Source organism: Schistocerca piceifrons, chromosome 1 (assembly GCF_021461385.2).
Source record: "Schistocerca piceifrons isolate TAMUIC-IGC-003096 chromosome 1, iqSchPice1.1, whole genome shotgun sequence".
In the NCBI taxonomy this organism is placed as follows: Eukaryota; Metazoa; Arthropoda; class Insecta; order Orthoptera; family Acrididae; genus Schistocerca; species Schistocerca piceifrons.
In genome coordinates this window covers 494,715,276-494,736,297 of record NC_060138.1, presented here as the reverse complement: position 1 = coordinate 494,736,297, position 21,022 = coordinate 494,715,276, and the positions used below count along the sequence as shown (strand labels likewise).

The window sequence follows — 21,022 nt, the reverse complement described above, 5'->3', positions numbered from 1 at the left end:
CAACTGTTGTTTTCGGAATCCATGTTAATTTCGAAAGAGGAGATTTTTGGACTCTAGAAATGTCATAATATGCAAGTGTAAAGAAGTCTCAAAATACAACAGACGGACATTACAGATATAGGCCTAAGGTTTTGTGCGTGTGTGTTCAAGGACCCTTCTTGAAAATGGAATGAAATGCTTTTTTCCAATCATTAGGAACACCTGACTCCTCCAGAGACATACAGTACACTGCTGCTAGACAGGCACATTCTTTCACATACTCTACGAAGACTCATACTGGTATCCCATCAGGCCCAGGAGCTTTCCCTCTGCTCAGTGATTTCAGTTTCTTTTCTACTCCAGGGCCATTTTCTCATTTTTGCAATCATTTAAAGGTGACACTACAGTGCAATCTTCTTATCTGAAGCAGTTTTAGAAAAATATGTTTAATATTTCAGTCTTTTTTGCATTATCCTCTGTTCAGTGTCATTATGGTTACAAATTACATGGACAAATGGCTTCTATATGTGCACTGATTTGACATAAGACCCAAACTTCTAACCATTTTCTGTCAAGTCGGGAGACAGAATGATACTTTCAAGTTCATTGAACACTTCACGTTTAGTTTTCCTTATGCTAAGTTTGGCTTTGTTTAGTTTTTGTTTATCTGTGAGGTCTGGCTATATTTAAATTTGCAGTGAAGCTCTCTGTGTCTTTATAGCAGATTGCTACTGTGACTGACAAACCACAGTGGGTCTTTTCCATCCCTCACAAATTTGCTCTACACATACCTGTCTAAAGCATATTGTACAATGCTCTAGAGCTTTGTCCATTGATACTCCATGTTATTAGTGCTGGAGAATTTTGATGCTTACAGCTGAAGTGATCTGAAATCCGTTTCTTGTCACTCTCGCTAAGCACGAAGGTCTTCCAACCTTTCTTTGATTCCCTGGTCTGTGCTAACTGAGTTGAAATGCTTGGCTCTGTTTGTCTACAGCAGATCCAATATGTTGCCTTTACAAGATGACCTCTGGTTAACTGCTCAAGGTAACTTTTGGAAAAGGCATTTAGAAGAATTTCACATGATTATCTGTCCCTACTACCTACCATAATCTCTTGAGTCACCATCTACAGCTGTTAAGTTGAAATATCCACCTAACACTACAATGTGACCACGAAATCATGCTACATATTCTTCTAGTTTCTGCTCAGGTGTTCCACCAGTACTGCTCCTGAGGCAGGGGATCTATAAAGTATCCAATGGCCATGTTTGATCCACCTTAAAACTTGTCTTCACTGAAATTATTTTGCTTTAGGAATCTGTGCCAATCTCACAAGATATTATCATATTATTAATGCTTATAAACATGCCTTCACTACCAGCATTCAACCTATCTTTGTGATATATGTTACATCTGAAGTTTAGAACTTCATTGCTATTGACATCAGGTTTCAGCCTGCTTTCTGTTCCTAGTATATGTGGGCATGTTACAGTTTATAAGCGAGACTAGTTCCAGGACTTTTCCATAGACAATTCCTGCAGTTAACTATTACCATATTAACATTTTCTTTCTGCTAACGGCTAAGACAAATGTTGCCATTCTGGATTTAGAACATATCCTATCGCATCTGTGGGAGATTTCTGTATCCTAAAAAAACTCACATGTGCATGCCACATGTACTCTGCTATCCTAGTAGCTGCTTCCTGTGTGTAGTGCACACCTGACGTATTAAGGGTGTCCTATAATTCTCCACCTGATACTGGAAGTCGAGAAACCCATATACAAGGTTGTCATAGGATTGTCTGAACACCTGGTTTAAGCCCTTACACTTCCTCCAAACCAGAAGACCACAATAAGTTCTGGTAAGGATGCTGCGAAACTATAGTTCTGCTTCCGCCCCATGGGCGAGACTAGCTGCCATCACCAAATTGGCTGACTGCTTGTAGGAACTGAGGACGGCCTCCAAAATCAGAAGAAGGTGTCATTCATGCTGATACGAGCCATGATATGCAGTCCACATCTCAGATGAAAGCTTGCGGAAAGCAAATAGTGTGAACACGAACGTCCTTTCACGACATGTCCGCTATTTCCCCAAGGAGCTTTATCAACTGTCTAACACTGGAGCTCCCAGTGACAAGCAGTCCTACTTTGCGTGTTTGTCCAGACCTCTCAGAAAGACTCGCCACATTTGCAACAGGTGGAGTGTCTTTTGCTGACTCACATGTACTGAAAGGAGTATACTGGGCACATTTGTATGTGGCACCTAAATAAGATAAGAATATTAATAAATTAAAATGAAACTAGTATACTATAAACAATGAATGTCTCCAATAGGCTCGATAATGCGGATCGCTGCCTGTGCGCAACCACAGAGCCAAAGATACTGTACTGTTTTGTTGGAATAAGAGAGTGCTGGGCGCACAGTTGTAGGTAGCTGTCTGTGGCAGAAAGATGATAGAGTAAACAGTTTCTGCGGTGTGCTGTGTGAAGCCACCATGAGTTAGATTAATTTAGGTATGTCAATATTGTTGAACTTGGAAGCAGAAGTCTTCATGTAAGCAAGGTAAAGATTTAAATAATTATGATTTCTGTTTTTGCCAGCGTGTTAGTACTGATGAGTTGGCTTATAATTTGTAATTGTTGAGTAACACCAGAATGTACGTAAACATTTTTGATCAAAAGGCTAGTTAGATATTTCATTTTTGTAATGCTTTTAAAATTTGTCAACAGAGCAGTATGTAATTTGATGATTTACATTTTTTTAAAATTTTTTTTAATTTAATTAAGTTTGATAATACTTGCTGTTTAAATCTCATTGTTTGTGAATCAATTGTGTAAAATATAACTTTGTCAGATGTTTTTCAAAAGCCAAACTTAACTTGCAATATAATTTTACTAAAAAAACTAAGTGTTAGTAAGTCACCATAATCAGTACCGCCTCCTAGTTTTATCAGCCAAATGAATTTCATGTGCATTTCAAGTATTATGGCCAGCATTGCACACTGCTGAGCCTGTAGCTAGCATTCATATTTTTTTTCAGAGACCAAAATATATCGCATTACTCGCTGCCTTAGAGGTAAGACAATTTAATTTATTTGTCATGTGAGCAGTGCCAGATGATTCAGTGCCTAAGGGGCTGAATGTATTTTGCATTGACTCTGTTTCTTTATTGTCACTGGGAGTTGCATAGCCCAACCGATTCTTAAAGTTTTGCTAACAAGTAAGTACACCACTTGCAGTTACAACACGCCACATGACAATTAGAGTTTTGTACCCATTCCACAGTTCAGACTTCATTCAACGTAATTGTAAAGTTTTATTTCACATTTTTTAAGGAACGTTACAGTACTTTCAGCAGTAGACAGTACCTCACACCTCTTTTTAAGATGTTAAGGGGACAGCTGTACACATGATACCCACTTTCGCCTTCCACCCGGAGAATTGTGACCCTGTTGCTGTTCACCAATCACTGTCAGGTAAATGTTGACCATCTGGGACATGCAAGTCAGAAGACGCAGCAGTATTGGGGGCTCAGGTGATGCTATGGGCTCCGGAGGTGTCACAGCAGTTGTCTCAGATACACCAACACAACCTTAGCTCAGAGCAGCACATTGAAGCCTATCGACCTTAGCCAACATAGCTTCTGGCTATTTGTGGACAGTGGCCAATTCTCCCTGTATCCATACACAATTTGCACAGTTCCTAGCCTTCTTTAAACAATGTTTGTCTGTACCATAGGTAATGTATCACTAACCTAATATGTTAAACTCATTCTACTCTGTTAAACTCACTCTACTCAAACGATTAAAAATACAAAAATCTTACAACAAAATAAATATCACAACTAAAAACAGGTAAAAAAAAACAACTACTGTTCACTTGAACACTTAGGAATGCCACTAAACTAAACAATGTATATAATCTGGGTGCAAACAATAAACTGCTGCTGCTGCTACTACTGAACTCTGCTCTGCTCTGAGACAAGGGATTCAGTATGGGTACGATAGCCATTGATGTGTAACGGTGCTCCAAGGTGGGAGTAAGAAGTCAACAGGTTGGACAATTTTTGGAGGTGGTGTCCGGACTGCTCTTCCAGATATTGGAGGGCAAGCGTTTCAATTTTGGAAATGTGATGTATGCAGTTTAGATTGTGGAAGCAGTAAGGGTTGTTCTGTGATCCCCATACCTTGGAAGACGTGCTTCTGCAACACATCCTTTGCTATGGTAACCTTCCCGGCCTCAATCTCCATAAACCCCACAGCCTTCACCCAACAGCTTCCCCTTTCTCTGGAAGCAGTAAGGGTTGTTCTGTGATCCCCATACCTTGGAAGACGTGCTTCTGCAACACATCCTTTGCTATGGTAACCTCCCCGGCCTCAATCTCCATAAACCCCACAGCCTTCACCCAACAGCTTCCCCTTTCTCTGTTCTGTCACCCCCTCCAATCCCTGTCACCTTCACTGTGTGCTGCATCCTAACCCTCCCTCCTGCACTCCTAGCCAACAAACTTGTTGTCTCCATCCGAGCTGCTAGCTGCCAATCCACAAACCCTCTTCCTGCCTCCTGCCTCTCTCCCCATCTATCCACCCAACCCTGAAAGTTTATTTTCATTCCATTTATGTATATTTTAATAAACACCCATTTTACAGTCAGAAAATGTGTCAATTGCCCATCACTAATTGCCTCATCATAACTCTATAGCTCTCTAATTTCGTGACTGGCCACCTGAAAGTGACCTTTACAGTTGCACAATATACTGTATTTACTCGAGTCTAAGCCACACTTTTTTTCCGGTTTTTGTAATCCAAAAAACCGCCTGCGGCTTAGAATCGAGTGCAAAGCAAGCGGAAGTTCTCAAAAATGTTGGTAGGTGCCGCCACAACTAACTTCTGCTGTCGAATATATGTAGCGCTACACAAGCATGCTTTGTAGGCACAAAGATAAATACTGGCGCCAAAACCTCTGCGTCAGTAAATAAATTTTTAAAAAAGGTGGAAGACGAGCTTTTTTTCTCCGCCCCGAGTTTCGACCACTGCATTTTCATACATTATCCAATGAAGTAAATACAAATTCCGTATTGTTCATCTTCGAATGTAGCAGAATTTCAATGTACTACGAAAATCCGACTGGCAAGACTGTTTGGGATGTTTGTCAATATGGCCAACTCTACATTCTGAATTTTTTCCTACCTGTGAGAAGAGATGGTTGCTAATAAATAGGAACCTGATGAAATATGAATCACATACAGTATTCTCTTCACCATAAGAATAATACGAATATATACATTTTGCCATGTATTCTTTCGTGTTTGCTGCTATCTCATTTAAATCCTGTCTGCCTAATAAACTACAAAACTAGAGTGAGACAACAGCAAATGCGGAAGAATATATGTATAATTTCATGTTTATATTTGTATTATTCTTATGCCTAATATGATACAGTCAGAAATGAAGAACGGCAACTGACTAGATTTTTAAATCTAAGATGACTCTCATTTCTGTGCAGAATCTGTTTTTTTTTTTTTTTTTTTTTTTTTTTTTTTTTTTTTTTTTTTTTTTTGGTAAGTGGCGGTAGCGCACACAAAAGCAAGCCATGCCGCCGCGAGCGGTGACAGGCCGTAAACACGCACTATCAGAATGCGACGAACAATGCATGACACAGTACAGTAATGTATTTTCAGCTTACAGTGACGTAAACACCTATAACAAAGAAAAGGGCACTTATCAGATCAAAGCAAAATAAACAATCGATTCAAACCAGACGAAGCACGTGAAAAAGGAAGGGTACCTGTATAAATACGGACGGAGCGCCTGACGCATAGCAATGGCTACCTGGTAAAGCTTAATTGCTAAGCTTACGACTCGAACCAAACTACTGTAGGTGTATTGCCATTCATTCGACCTAAATTGTCTCTCATATTACAATGGACCAACTTTGTTTCGATTTGGAAGTGCGGCCTTAAATTATTCCCTCCCCTTGAAATTCGAGTCTCAAATTTCAGGTGCAGCTTAGATTCGGGAAATTTTTTTTTTCCTTTATTTCGAGTCTCATTTTTCGGGTGCGGCTTAGATTCGAGTAAATACGGTATTTCATTTGCTCAGCTATCTAAACTTAATACCTAATTAACAAAAATGCTGTTCTAGACTGAGAGGATTTAGTTTACAAACAATATAGTAAGTGTAAACTGATTAAAATTAAATTCTTCTGGGTCCTGTGGGACCCAATAAATTTGAAGAACATTCTTCCACAAGGTCATGTTTAAAATTATTTTATTTGTATTACCAGTTCCAGGCACTGCCCTTTCAGAAGTGCATTATTAGCAGACTTCAGTTTACTGGTAGAATACAGGGAAATGTAAGCAGTTACAAAGGAGACTGCTTACAAGTTATTTGTGCGAGCCATTGTAGAATATTGCCCAAGTGTGTGGGGCTCGTACCAAATAGTACTAGCAGGGGATATTGAATGTATACAGAGAAGGGCAGCACGAATGGTCACAGGTTTGCTTGGTGTCACTGATATGTTGAAATAACTGAACTGGCATACTCTTGAAGACAGATGGAAACTATCCTACAAAAATCTACTAATGAAGTTTCAAGAACTGGCTTTAGATGATGACTGTAGGAGTATACAACAGCCACCTACATATCACTTTCATAGGGACCGTGAGGATAAGATTAGATTAATTACAGCATGCACAGAGACATTTAAACAATCATTTTTGCTATGGCTCTGAGCACTATGGGACTTAACATCTATGGTCATCAGTCCCCTCATTTTTGCTATGCTCCATGCATGAATGAAATGGAGAAAAGCCCTACTAACTGGTACAGTGGGACATACAGTCCACTGTGCATTCACAGTTGTTTGCAGAATGCGTTTTTGTGAGAAGCACAGTCATCAACGCTCCTCATCTGGTAATGTTTACTGAGTTTTAAGTAATATAATTTGAAAGACATTGGTATCACCTTATGAAATAAAATTTCATATTATTATTGAGTAAAATTGAAAGTAATTATCAACAAACGAAGTTCCTCTTTCACAAATTACATTAGGTAGCAGAAGAGAATGGATGCACGAACAACAAACACACAATTTTTGTGGGCTAAGTGATAGACCATATTAAACTTGGAAAATGAGTTCTTTTGACACCGTACAAATTTTTTCCACGATTCATAAAACTGCATATTTTTTACAATACATTGAAACAAAAATGAACAAGAATTTATCACATTTATTGAATTAATATGGTAGGATGCACATATTTCACCAGGAAACATACAGCATAGGGGACTGTTCTCACAGTCTAGAATGTCAATATTTCAAATTATTCTACCAAAGAACTCTGCCTATATTATAGATATCAGGTAACATGTGAAATTTGTGAAGTATGACAGAATTAACATTATATTTGAGGCAAACACTAAAGCAACATTGTATGAAGCATGATTTAGTGAGTCTTCAAAGAAAGTAAATGATATTTGCAATTTCTGACACTTTTTTGTTCTACTTGATACAATGCAACAAATATCAATTGCAGTGATGTAAAAAGATAACGTGAGTATTTGCTACAGTAGATTGGCAAATGATGGTTTTCTTTTCATGCTTATGTCAAAATTAAGCATTGAAATTACTGAAAGATATGTAAAGTTCCATATGACAAACATCTATAAATAGACAATGTAAACTGAGGATGGCAACACACCAAGCAATAATAACATATGTTACATTCATGTTTAATAATAGTTTTCAAGTTAAATGAATGCAGTGCTGGCAGAAATTATAAAAATCTCACTGGTCAGTATCCTCTATTGTTAAGTTAAGATAAAGGGGGACCATCATCAGCTTCTTCTTCACTTTCATGATGAAGTCTCCTTGCTAATTTTTTATGACTTTTGCGACCAGTTTTCAGTCTGATATGTACTTTCACTCCCTCTGTGGCAGCTTCTGTAGTTTCTACTTCTTCTGTAGCCACTGAAAAGAAGTATAAGAATTGAATTAGGCTCTTGCAGCAATATGAAACTGCTCATTTTAAAATGGCTACTGCAGCAATTAATTGTTCTACAGTGTGTCTAAAAGGAAATAGGACTGTATGTAGCCCTTTGAAGAGTGCCAGTGCCATAATTATTTACATCCAAAGTGTTTACTTTAACAATGAGCTTCAAGGCTCTGTTAACGTAGGATTACTGTATTTACCCAATTATAAGACAATTTTTTTCCCAACTTCATCATTTGAAAAATACATTTACAGATGAAGCTTTGGCTATTGAGGTCATGTGCAAATTTATTTTGAAGAATTTGGAAGGGCAGGTTGGTCAAATGATACTCGTATCTGAACAGGCTTGATACATTATTGACTTTGTTCGCACAATCATGACATTTGACTTGTGCGGCTCTAGTGCAAGGGATACATGAGGAATTATTAACTAGCCAATACAATAATTTATTGCTTTCCTGAAAATTTGACAATTTTTTTGAAACCCAGGTGGAAAGAGCTGTAAATTCTATCATCTTACAAACCTGTATTGGTGTATCAGCTCCTGGCTCCATACAAGCAATGACAGAGGGGCGGGCAGATGATATTTTTGGAAACAAGAGACATTGAACATTCTCATGTCGGTGTATGTAAGTGAAATCTGTCAGGATACAAGCGAAATCCAATATGTTCCCACGGTAACCAGAAACTCAGAAGTCGCCACATATTTGGAAAAAAAGCAAGATATTGCGGAGACATGGCTTAGCCACAGCCTGGGGGATATTTCCAGAGGCTGTGGCTAAGCCACGTCTCTACAATATCCTTTCTTCCAGGAGTGCAAGTTCTGCAAGGTTTGCAGGAGAGCTTCTGTGAAGTTTGGAAAGTAGGAGATGAGGTACTGGCATAATTGAAGCTATGCAGGCGGGTTGTGAGTCGTGCTTGGGTAGCTCAGAAGGTAGAGCACTTGCCTGTGAAAGGCAAAGGCAGTTTTATTTGTCAGGAAGTTTCATATCAGCGCACACTCCACTGCAGAGTGAAAATCTCATTCGGGAGTCCACAAATTAATGCAAATGATTTCTTTTCATTTATTTTATTTTGACTTGTGTTATCATGATGTAGACAATCAATAACTGACATACATTTAGAAGAAGTATAATATTAACTTTTTAGACACATATTTTATGTCAATAAAACAGTTTCTAATTTTAATTAGCCAGAATATGTTACAAATAAACTTTTCTCAAAAACTGTCTTAAGAAAAAAGGGGAGTCATCTTATAATCAGGGTCATCTTATACTCATGTAATAAGGTATTTGGTGGGAAATGCATTAAGTTAGTTAGTTACGTGTTCCATAGATCAATAGCATGGAAAAACCACTATGATGTGGAACGTGTTAAATGCACAAGAAATGTGTACAGGAAACAAGTTTTTTTGTTTACATTATAGTGTTATACCTAAATATTTCTATATCTATCCCATTCCCTTAAATAGCACAAAATGCATATATTATATCTCCAGATTTATTTACTCATATTCAAGAATTCATCTATGGTATAGAAGGAGTTGTCTAGGAGGTATGATTTCAATTTGTTTTTGAAACTATTACTGCTGTCTGTCAGACATTTTACTTCATCCGGTAATTTATCAAAAAGTTTTATTGCAGCATATTTTACCCCATTCTGTGCCACAGATAGGTTAAGTAAAGAATAGTGTAGGTCTTTCTTTTTTCTGGTATAGTAGTCATGAATGTCGCTGTTGATTTTAAACTGGTCCATGTTGTTGAGAAAAAATTTCATTACTGAGTAAATGTACTGTGAAGCAGTTGTAAGGATTCCTAACATTTTAAACAGATGCCTACAAGATGTGCGACTATGAACCCCACACATTATTCCAACTACTTTCTTTTGAGCAGTGAATTCCTTTTGCCTAAGTGTTGAGTTGCCCCAGAATATTATTCCGTATGACATCAGAGAGTGGAAGTATGCAAAGTATGTTAGCTTACTAATTTCTACATCCTCAAAATTGGCAATTATTCTGATTGCAAAAGTTGCTGAACCAAGTCGCTTTAGGAGATCCAAAATATGACTTTTCCAATTAAGCTTCTCATCTATATGTACACCCAAAAACTTAGTATGCTCTACCCTGGCTACTGACTTCTTTTGATGTGTTATGTTTATTGAAGGAATTATACTTTTTAAAGCAGAAAATTGGATGTACTGTGTGGATGTACTGTGTTTTTTCAAAGTTCAGAGCAAGCCCATTCGCAGAAAACCAATTAATAACTTTTGCAAAGACCTTATTTGTATCAATTTCTATTGGACTTTCTTTTACTGGATTAATAATTATGCTTGTATCATCAGCAAACAGTGTCAGTTCAGCATCTTGTTTCACATATGAAGGGAGGTCATTCGCATATATCAAGAACAGGAGGGGACCCATGATCGAACCTTGTGGAACACCTAATGTAATTTCACCCCAGTTAGATGAAGTGGCAAACTCCTTTGAATCACTTGAAGCATGTAAAGAGACTTTTTGCTTCCTGTTCTGTAGATATGACTTAAACCACTCGTATGCTGTTCCATTTATACCATACAATTGTTATTTCTCTAACACAATGTCATGGTTCAAACATTCAAATGCCTTGGATAAGTCACAGAATATTCCTACTGGTGACATTTTACTATTTAAAGACTCTATTATGTGGATAGTGAAATTGTATGTTGCTGTCTCAGTGTGGATATTGTACAAGTTATTGTTTTTAGTATTATGTCCCCCCCTCCCCTTTTTCTTACACTAAACAACCAATATTATGTATTTCAAAAATATTAGTACCTACTTTGGAGTATGAAATCAGAAAGGTATTGCATAAATAAATGATTGGACGAAACAACAATTCATGTGCTGAAAACATACAATCACTTATGAAATTTATTATTAACAACCCATCCCAGTTCAAAAATAATAGCGAAAAATATCCTATTTCAGAGGAAAGGTTCTTGTCTAAGACTATCAGAACTTCTTTGATGGTTAGAAGGTAATTAGTTACACATACTCCACGCTCTTATCAAAAAGGAAATACTGTTTTCCTTCTCCGTTAGTTATGCACCATATTATTTGAGATCTACTCAGTGCCCACATCACTATATACAATGAACATACCCAACATCCAACATGTCCATAATTTACCACCAACATATACTTTTGTTCTACAACCATATTTTCTGTCATTTTATTGGAAAGATCAGCATATTATCATCTGGCAGGAGCTGTCAGGGTCTGCATTTAGTAAACTCACGTGACAATTTTCCATTTAGCTTTTAACCAACAGTGCGGCTCCCCCCGTTGCAGTTTCGAGTCTTCCCTCAGGCATGGGCATGTGTGTTGTCCATAGCGTAAGTTAGCTGAAGTTAGATTAAGTAGTGTGTAGGTTTAGGGACCGATGACCTCAGCAGTTTGGTCTCATAAGACCTTACCACAAATTTCCAATTTTTTTACCCAACAACAGTACAAGATTGGGTACTTCCTGGGTTCCAGTAGCAAATATGTTTTAATTAAGTTTAATATAGTTTTATCTTTTTAAAGCGCTGTGTAATGGATCTGGGAGATGTTATTTTTTTACCGTATTTGTCGATGCCGAATTGTAAATGTTTTCTTATATTTTTGTCAGAATTTATTATAATTTGTCTTATTATATGTTAATTTACTTCTGTTTTTGAGAGTAAAAGCATATTGATTACTATTAGAAAATGTATTGAAGAATAGCAAAGAGACTGATAACAAGTGGAAACTTGTGAATTGTGTAAAATATCTTTGACGTTGGAGTAGTCTTTGACTATAGTCAGTCGGCAGCTAACTCTTGGTGTGTGTTGACGGAAGAACAATGTGAAGGTCGCCGTCATAAATAATTTTGAATTATGTTACTATTATTTTTGTATTAACTAAAAAGAAGAAACTACATTTGAAGAAACAGTATTTGAAACACCAAAATGAGAGAAACACGTTGAACCACGTCTTTTCTGCAGCCGACAACGATGCATTGTGGAATCATACTTAGACAACTGAAGCCAAGACTAATATCGCCTTGCAAACGTCTAACTGAAAAGGTACTGTCACGAAATATGGCAAATTTAAGTAAATAAAAAATAGTGATCATATTTTCAACTTGTGTCTTAGCCGGGAAGCCATATTTCAACTGTGTCTCAGCCGGCATGCCATATTTCAACTGGGGACTGTAGCCGGGAGATTGTGTTCACGAGATCTTCAACAGTGCTACGAGAAAGAAAATTTTTGTGTGTTAATACCAGTTTCTTCAGAATGTGTGTTACAGTGTTTGTGTTCATCGGGAAGTAAAAGTTTTGGGGAAGAAATGTTTCGGCAAAAAATATAATTTTCGACAGAAGAAAATACTTCAAGAATTTTGGTTAACAATCACATGGATGGAAAACGTGGTTTTGCAACAGTAGAAGAGTGTTCCAGATAAGTCACGAAACCCTCTTATTTTGTTAAAACAATATTTTTATCTTGTTTTGTATTGTTGTGTATAAATTTTTGTTCTTCACAATGACTTATGAGATTTTCGAGAGTATTGTGCCTAAAGTAGAAAGTAGTAATTTAATAGACTTCGAACATCAGGACAGGTCAAATGAAACAGAAAGAACCGATCAATTTGATTTAAAAAGTTTTCTTGTAAATTTCACGAAAGAAATTAAACAATCAGTTGACGACAATAAGACTTACTGGGATGAAAAAGTTTTCTTGTAAATTTCACGAAAGAAATTAAACAATCAGTTGACGACAATAAGACTTACTGGGATGAAAAAATGGATAACATTTTGTTGCAAGTCCAAGCAGTCAATACCCAAGTGGGTGAGCTTTCGAACAGAGTTGGCGGTGTTGAGGAAAAAATTGAATCTGTGGAAGCAAAAGTAAATGAAATTGATGTTAAATTGAGCGGTGAAATTAATACTGTAAAAAATGAGTTACTGGTAGATAGGGAAAGAAATTTAATTGATTTTAATGAGATAAAAGGGGAAATTAAAAATTTGGATGAGAATACAAAAGTTTTAGTAAAAAATGTAGAACAAAAAACTGACAATCGTTTGGTTACTCTAGAAGAAAAAGTAGAATGCAATGATTTAGAAAACAAAAAAATCTGTCAAAGAACTTAGCAAAAAAATTGAAAGTTTTAACATTGAATTTCAAAGCAAAAATTACAATGTCAACACATGTAATCTTGTATCTAATATTCCAGTGAAGCACTTTTCGGTAGATGGACCCTTACATCCCGTTGATTTTATGCAGTATTGTAAGGATTGTTTTTTACCTCACTCACCAGGTGAAATAAAAATTAAATTTGTGAAAAAATTCTTGGAAGGGGAAGCTTTGACTTGGGCAAACCAGATTGTAACTTTGGGGATGACCTTTTCAGAATTTGAATCAAAATTTCTGGAAAAATTTTGGGATGATCTTAAACAAACCAGAATCAAAAGTGAATTTTTGAATGGGCGAAACTATAGAGAATCAGATGCGAGCATGAAACAATTTTGCAAAAGTGAACTTCAAAAACTTATTCATTTAACAAAACCTTTGGATAACTTGATCAAAATTGATACCTTAAAGAGAAGATTGCCATCAGCAATGCAGTTGAGTTTAGTTCATTGTCCTGATAGTAATGTAGACCAGTTTCTCAATTATATTGAAAAGTTGGATAGGGTAACAACAAGAACACACAGTGGGTTTACTCAGAAAGGTAATGGTCAAAATTGGGGAAATGATAACTTTCAAAAAACGGAACAAAACAATTATCATGGTGTCAGTCAAAATTCAGGGGGATATAACAATTTTGAAAAGAAGGAAAATAATTTTTATCCAAAACAAGAACAATATTTTCGCGTTAATAATCAACAAAATAGAGAACACTTTAGGGATCAAAATCACAGAAATTTTGATAGAGGTCAGTACAATAGAAACTACCAACAATCAGGTAAAGTTTGGCATAGGAATAGGATCAGAAATGTTGATCAGAGACATTGGCAGAACCACAATCAGCAGTTCAAACAGGAACCAGAAATAAAAAACGAGTAGACGCCCCCTTGAAGGTCCGCAAGGTTGAGGCAGAAGGTGAGCATGATGAAAGGACCAATGGATGTGACTATCATAAACCCAAACAGGACAGTTCCAAACCTAAGCTATCACATGAGGTCATTAGTTGTTACTTATTGAAGAAATTTCAAGAGGAAAATAATGATGATAAAGATAACATTTTCAGTACACAAGAACATACAGTAGATAAAAGTAATTGTGATTCATTTAATTTAACAGAGTTTTACACTTGGGCAGAAAAGAACAACACTTTGTCAGATGATGTAATTTGTAGTATTTCAGAGATGTGTGTGAATGAAAGAGAGAATGCATGCTGTGAGAATGAAAATGTTGGTGAAAGGGATCTGGTAACTTTAGAAAGGGGAAATAATATTTTGGGGGATAATTTGAATGTGTATGACCTGAATATGTGTAATGATAATGATGTTGTTGATAAAGTTGATAATGATGGTAATGGTATTGATGATGATGTTGAGGAAAGGTATTTCATTAGTTTAAATAGGGAGTTGGGTATACACATGGTTGAAAATGGATTAAATAGTGAGAATATTATAGAAATTCCCAGGGATGTTACCAGGATGAATAAAGCTCACAAGCTGGATGTATGTGAAAGTGTGAATTTTGATGTTGTTGGTAAAGAATCTGACTACACAAATAACGATGACACATGTATAACTTCTAACCTAAGTTAAACTTTTACAGATACTAATGATACACACACATTTCTTATGAATATATGGCTGAACAGTGAAACTATTTCTTTTGACAAGAACTTTAGAAAGATGCTTATTAATGTATGTGAAACTGTATGTCCTGAGTGGTGGAAAAAGATGAGATATTTTATTTTTGAAAAGCTGAAGGCTAAGTACTTCAGAAGTATACAATGTGATTTGGATGAAAATTCTTGGCTATTTGAGATAATAGAGAGTACTCATGACAATTTTGTGTCTTGTGCAAATTTTATAACTGTGACAAATAATACATGCAATGATATACCATATGATTCTGATAAGTATAGGTTTGGGGAAATTGAAAGCGATTTATTACATGAGGATACAGGTTCTGGGAAAAGTGATCAATTTTGCAGTCCTTATATAAAAGTTCAAATTGGGTCATGGATTGGTAAATGTTTAATTGACACAGGAAGTGAGATCTCGGGAATATCTGAAAGGTTAAGCAAAAAATTGAAAGTGGGGAAAGATTATGTTGAAATGCCAGTTGTTGGGGTAAAGATAAAAGGTGCTACTGGGAAGAGCAGTAAATTGGTAAAAAGCCAGGCTTTAGTGACATTTTTAATTGAAGGCAAGTTGTTCACACATGGATGTTTTGTAATTCAGGAATTTAATGAGGATTTTCTTTTGGGTATGAATTGGATAGTAAAAGTAAATACAGCATTTGATTGGGTTGGAAGAAAACTTTTGATAGAAACTAGTGAAAGGGAATACATTCAGACAAATTTTGTGAACACACTTGGTGATCAGAGTAATGGAAATTTTGACAGTATCAATTTACTAAAAGAAAATAGATTGGAGAATATTGAAACTCATAGATTTCATACTGATGGAGTTGAATTTGGGAATTTAGTAAATTTGAAAATTTCAGAAACGCTAAATTTATCTGGGGAGCAAAAACAACAGTTAGAAAATCTGCTGTGGGAATATAGTGACGTTTTCAGTGACATACCTGGAAGGGTAAAGGGTTATCAGTGTGAGCTTCAGGTAAAACCTCATGAACCATTTATCATAAAACCATACAATATTGCAATATCAAAAAGACCTGCTGTTGAGGAAGAGCTGAAAAAGATGGAAGGATGTAATATAATAGAAAGGAGCATCAGTGCATATAATAATCCTCTAGTAGTAATTTCGAAAAAAAGATGGTGGAGTAAAACTATATAAACAAATCATAATTTCAAAATTTAAATAACCTATTATCATCTAAAACAAAAGTCCTCCACTGGAATACGCTTGTTAGAACAAAACTACCTGTACAACCAAGTATGTATATTTGCATGTATAAATTAATAATTTGAAGTCACATGTTAATTGAAACTGATGAAAAAACACTGTTGTAACAAAGAATGAGAGAAAGATTTATTTTTACTTTTTTACAAAAAAAAGTCTCCATAGTGAGCATTTCTGAATTTTTCTAATTTTTGGAAGCTAAGTCTTCCCTGTGGGTGAAGGCATGCATGTGAGGACATGCATGCAAAGGTATAAGTTTCAAAACCAATTTTAGATAAAGCCTCATGATATATGAGCAGTTTATTGTTGTTTATACTGATGTTGTGTGGAGCAAAAGTACTCTTCACAAGAATGTGACTTGTAGTAATATTGTAGTAGAGAGGAAAGTGTACATAAATAATTGCAAAAAATTTAGATAATACTGATGTATCTTTAGCTGTACTAAAAGAAGAAAATCATAAGAAAAAAATACAACATAAAAAAAATGAGTAAAAAAAAATTTAAAAAGAAAATCATAAGCAAATATATATATATAAGGCAAATATAGAGAAAAACACATTACACTATATATGTCCAGTATTATTTTTACTGTACAATATGTAAGCATAATGAAATTAACATTAATATTTAAAAAAAAATTAAATCTTATTCTAGGAAATGAGTTTTACCTTTCTATTATTTTCAATCTGTATACTGTATGTTAGAATATTTCTCATGTATGTTTTATACCATGTATATTTGTCATGTCAAATAATTTCTTTACTTGAATTTTTTTGTGTATGAGATTGATGGGGAAGTATCATTGCAACAACAGCCATAACAAGTCCACAGATTCAAAGAGTCCAAATTTGGAAGAGGTTATCAGACTGCATCATTAGTGTACTAATTGTGTAATACAGATCCATCACCGAGTGTGGTCGGGATTTTGTTGTATATGTCCATAACAACAAAAGCCCTGGGCAGCAGTTGTAATGGATCTGGGAGATGTTATTTTTTTACCGTATTTGTCGATGCCGAATTGTAAATGTTTTCTTATATTTTTGTCAGAATTTATTATAATTTGTCTTATTATATGTTAATTTACTTCTGTTTTTGAGAGTAAAAGCATATTGATTACTATTAGAAAATGTATTGAAGAATAGCAAAGAGACTGATAACAAGTGGAAACTTGTGAATTGTGTAAAATATCTTTGACGTTGGAGTAGTCTTTGACTATAGTCAGTCGGCAGCTAACTCTTGGTGTGTGTTGACGGAAGAACAATGTGAAGGTCGCCGTCATAAATAATTTTGAATTATGTTACTATTATTTTTGTATTAACTAAAAAGAAGAAACTACATTTGAAGAAACAGTATTTGAAACACCAAAATGAGAGAAACATGTTGAACCACGTCTTTTCTGAAGCCGACAACGATGCATTGTGGAATCATACTTAGACAACTGAAGCCAAGACTAATATCGCCTTGCAAACGTCTAACTGAAAAGGTACTGTCACGAAATATGGCAAATTTAAGTAAATAAAAAATAGTGATCATATTTTCAACTTGTGTCTTAGCCGGGAAGCCGTATTTCAAATGTGTCTCAGCCGGCATGCCATATTTTAGCTGTCATAAAAAGATGTAGGGACTAGGGGTTATTAGCTCAACTATGTACAAGAATGCTCCCCAGAGAGGTGAGGACAGGGTGGAATTAAATTCACCCCACACATGGACTGCCTGTTGAAGTAAACATGAGGGTTAGGATAAGTAATCGCCCTCTTCTTAATGTAATTCCATCATTCTCCCTAGTGTATCCCAGACATACTCTATTGGATTCAAATCGGGAGAGCGAGAAAGCCATGCCATGCATGCAATATCTTCTGTTTCCAATAAAACATCAACCACACATACTCTATAAGGCTGAGCATTATCGTCCATCAATACGAAGTCTGGGCCCACAGCACCTGGCAACAACTGCACATAGGTCCCAAAATCTTGTCTCAATACCTGATAGCAGTTAAACCTTGCCAGTTCATCTGTACAATTTCGTGATGTGTTCGTGGTTAACATAATCGCTGCCCACATCATTAGGGTCCTCCTTGATGTTGGTCTCTTTCCACACTCTTTGGGTCCTGAGATCGAGTTCCATGTTCCCTCCAGATGTGAATCCATTGAGAATCATTCGCCGGACCAAATCGGGACTCATCCGCAAAAAGAACATTGGCTCACTTTTCGACCGTCCAGGTGGCATGTCAACGACTCCACTCTAGATGTTCCCTTCTGTGAAGATGTGTTAGAGGTAAACATGTAAACAATAAAGGCCAATGTTTTTAAGCCTTCTGCACACTGTTTGCCTCATTACGACATGCTCAGTGGATGCTGTGGGGTCAGATGCCAGTTGCCGACACACTACTAAAGCGGTACTGTCGTGCCCTCACAACTAAATAAAAGTCCTTTCTTTCTGATGTCAAATGGTCGGTCCTGTCCTGGTCTTTGGGATACAGTTTCGGTCACTATAAACTGTCACCGCATCTGAGAAACAACAGAATGATTCACATTAAGCCACTGGGCCACATCAGTTTGCAATTCTCCTGCTCACATTCTTCCTATGGTCCTCCACTGCAGAGTGTCTGGTAGGCTGCTTCTCTGTGCCTTACTGCACCATTTGTAACTGTGTACACAGCAGTTGCGGATAAGGACTACCCGGCAAACACTACCTCATTTGATTGGTGCCCTGACGTCATCGTTGGCATGGTTGCCCGTCGACTGGAATGCTACCTTCTGTGCAGAACACAATTGCATGGACATATGCTGACAGTTTGTATGATTGTATCGTGAATTAAACACAGAACGGTAAAGTAGTGGTTTGTTGCTTTAATTTTGGACAACAGTGTAGTTTGCAACATACTTATTTTATATAATATCACACTCTAACATTGAACAATATGGATGTTATCTGTCAGTGTCAACACACACACACACACACACACACACACACACACACACACACAGAGAGAGAGAGAGAGAGAGAGAGAGAGAGAGAGAGAGGGAGGGAGAGAGACTGGCAATGTGGCTTAAATTTTAAATTGAGTATGAGGCAACTGTCAGTTTTTAATTTGGTTGCAACAATATTTGAAAGAGCAGCGTAAAGATGCTCACTGGATTTTATCAGTAGGTCCTCAAAGTAAATTCTTAAGAAGTCAACTTAATAAGTGAGCTTGAACATCAAAAGCACTTACCTGCATCAGAATCACAGGATGGTACTTCTAACTCCACCTGCTGCCTCGCTGTTGAGAACACACTTTCCAGTACAATAGAGTCTTCATGCAACAAAGACGATTCTTCATTGTATTTTCGTGCATTGCGGCACATCAAATTGAAGTCTCTCTCCAGGTCATCGACAGTACTGTACTATGTTAAAAATGGGGACATAGTAGAGTTAATCATCAAGATAAATATCTGTATAAAACATATACAAAGACAACAACACTTTGAGCATATTTACCACGAAAGTACCAGTCCTGTGAATTTTAAAGTCACCTCTTCCACAATACTGGACAGGAAATTAGAATGAGCAAAAAAGGAACTGCAGCTATTAATGGTGCTGGTCAATAAATGATACATCAATTTTCCCCATGTCTATATTATTGAACTTATCTTTCAAATGAACAAGGTCAGTATTACTTACTACATTTACCAACTATGTTTTGTGCAAATGGTGTTTTCAGGGAACTTTGCCTCTAATAGATTTGATTTTATTGGTTGAAGATAGAGAACAGACACTCATTTTTTTATGCAAGATGCAACAAATATCCCACCAAATCCTAGACATATGGTGAAATTGAAAAATAAAGAACAGATTTCAACTGGTTATTAAAGATAAACTATGAAAGACAGAACAACATTTTACATTTCACTGCACAGAGGAAGGTTCAAAGTTCTACATTCCATGGACACTATACCACACATCCAACATTAGCACTATGTGTTGATCAAGAAACACTGAAACAGAAGTCAGGGTTCCCACAGGCTCTGGAAATAATGGAAATTTGAAAAAACACTGGAAAAATCTCATTTCTGTCTCAGTAGATGAAATGGTTAGTTTATTGAGGTGTTATGCATCCTTGCTGGCTCGGTGCAGCTGAGTACGTGCACTGCTTCTCTAGTCCCTCATTCCTATTGCTTCTTTCATTCCAATCACTCCCCTAATCTTGCAGTCACGGCTGCCACCACTTCTTGCCACTAGCCTAGCAGCTGCTGAGGAGAGGCAGGGAGGCATGAGAGTGGTTTATTTGGATCTGATTTTCAGAGACCGAAGATGCAGCAGCTGGAGACAGCGGTCATGTGCGCATGAGTTGTGTCCGAGTGACTGTGTGAATGTATTTGTGCTCTCATTTTCTGACAAAATCTGAGGCTGAAAATGTAATTGTAAGAGTGTGATTGTCTTTTCTATGTGCCTGTCTGCATCTTTATGGCGAGCTGCTACCGATCCTCGTTATAAATTGACCCTCAGAGTATTTGAACAAGTTATCTGTTGCATGGATTGATCACTGATGTCTCAATTCATTAACATGCTGTCTGTGGCTCATTAATAGCTGGCAACACGAGTGGATTTCCATGATGGGCAAAAACTGGAGGCTGTCTCTGTGGGTATCTGTAATGGATTGGGCCTGCCGATTTGAAGCCATTCGGATCCCACTAATATGCAGGCTCTGCCTTTGGATCTAGTCTCACCGATCTGCCTGCAGGCCGGGTCTGTTTATGTGTGACGTAATGCAACAAATTTTCATGTTTTATCCATGGACCCAGGTCTGCAGTGCTCCTCAGCAGGCAGAGAACATGGGTAATAAATTTTAGGAACTGTGACTGTCTCACTGCAAGTACTTTGTGCAGTGTGGTGCTTTATAAACATTTTATTTGTTCTAGCAAATTTGGCACTTCAAATGTAGTTTATATGTTAGAAAGTATAGACGATAAGAAGAAGAAAATTGTGTCAGTTGCTGGCGGTTTGTACACTATGTACTCG

The 21,022-nt window shown here is 36.7% G+C and overlaps 1 protein-coding gene across 2 annotated transcripts in view; it reads right to left on the bottom strand.

Moving 5' to 3' along the window:
* Positions 1-7,192: 7,192 nt before the first annotated feature.
* The window catches only part of LOC124795790 (ATP-dependent helicase brm-like), a 212,138-nt gene continuing 198,308 nt past the window's right edge, over positions 7,193-21,022 (bottom strand). For both annotated transcript variants that reach the window (XM_047259881.1, XM_047259874.1), the window contains exons 25-26: positions 19,236-19,407; positions 7,193-7,952 (exon numbers count right to left, since the gene is read on the bottom strand). In XM_047259881.1, coding sequence (XP_047115837.1) covers positions 7,798-7,952; positions 19,236-19,407 — 327 coding nt within the window. In that variant the 3' untranslated portion in view covers positions 7,193-7,797. The remainder of the gene's footprint in view (positions 7,953-19,235; positions 19,408-21,022) is intronic.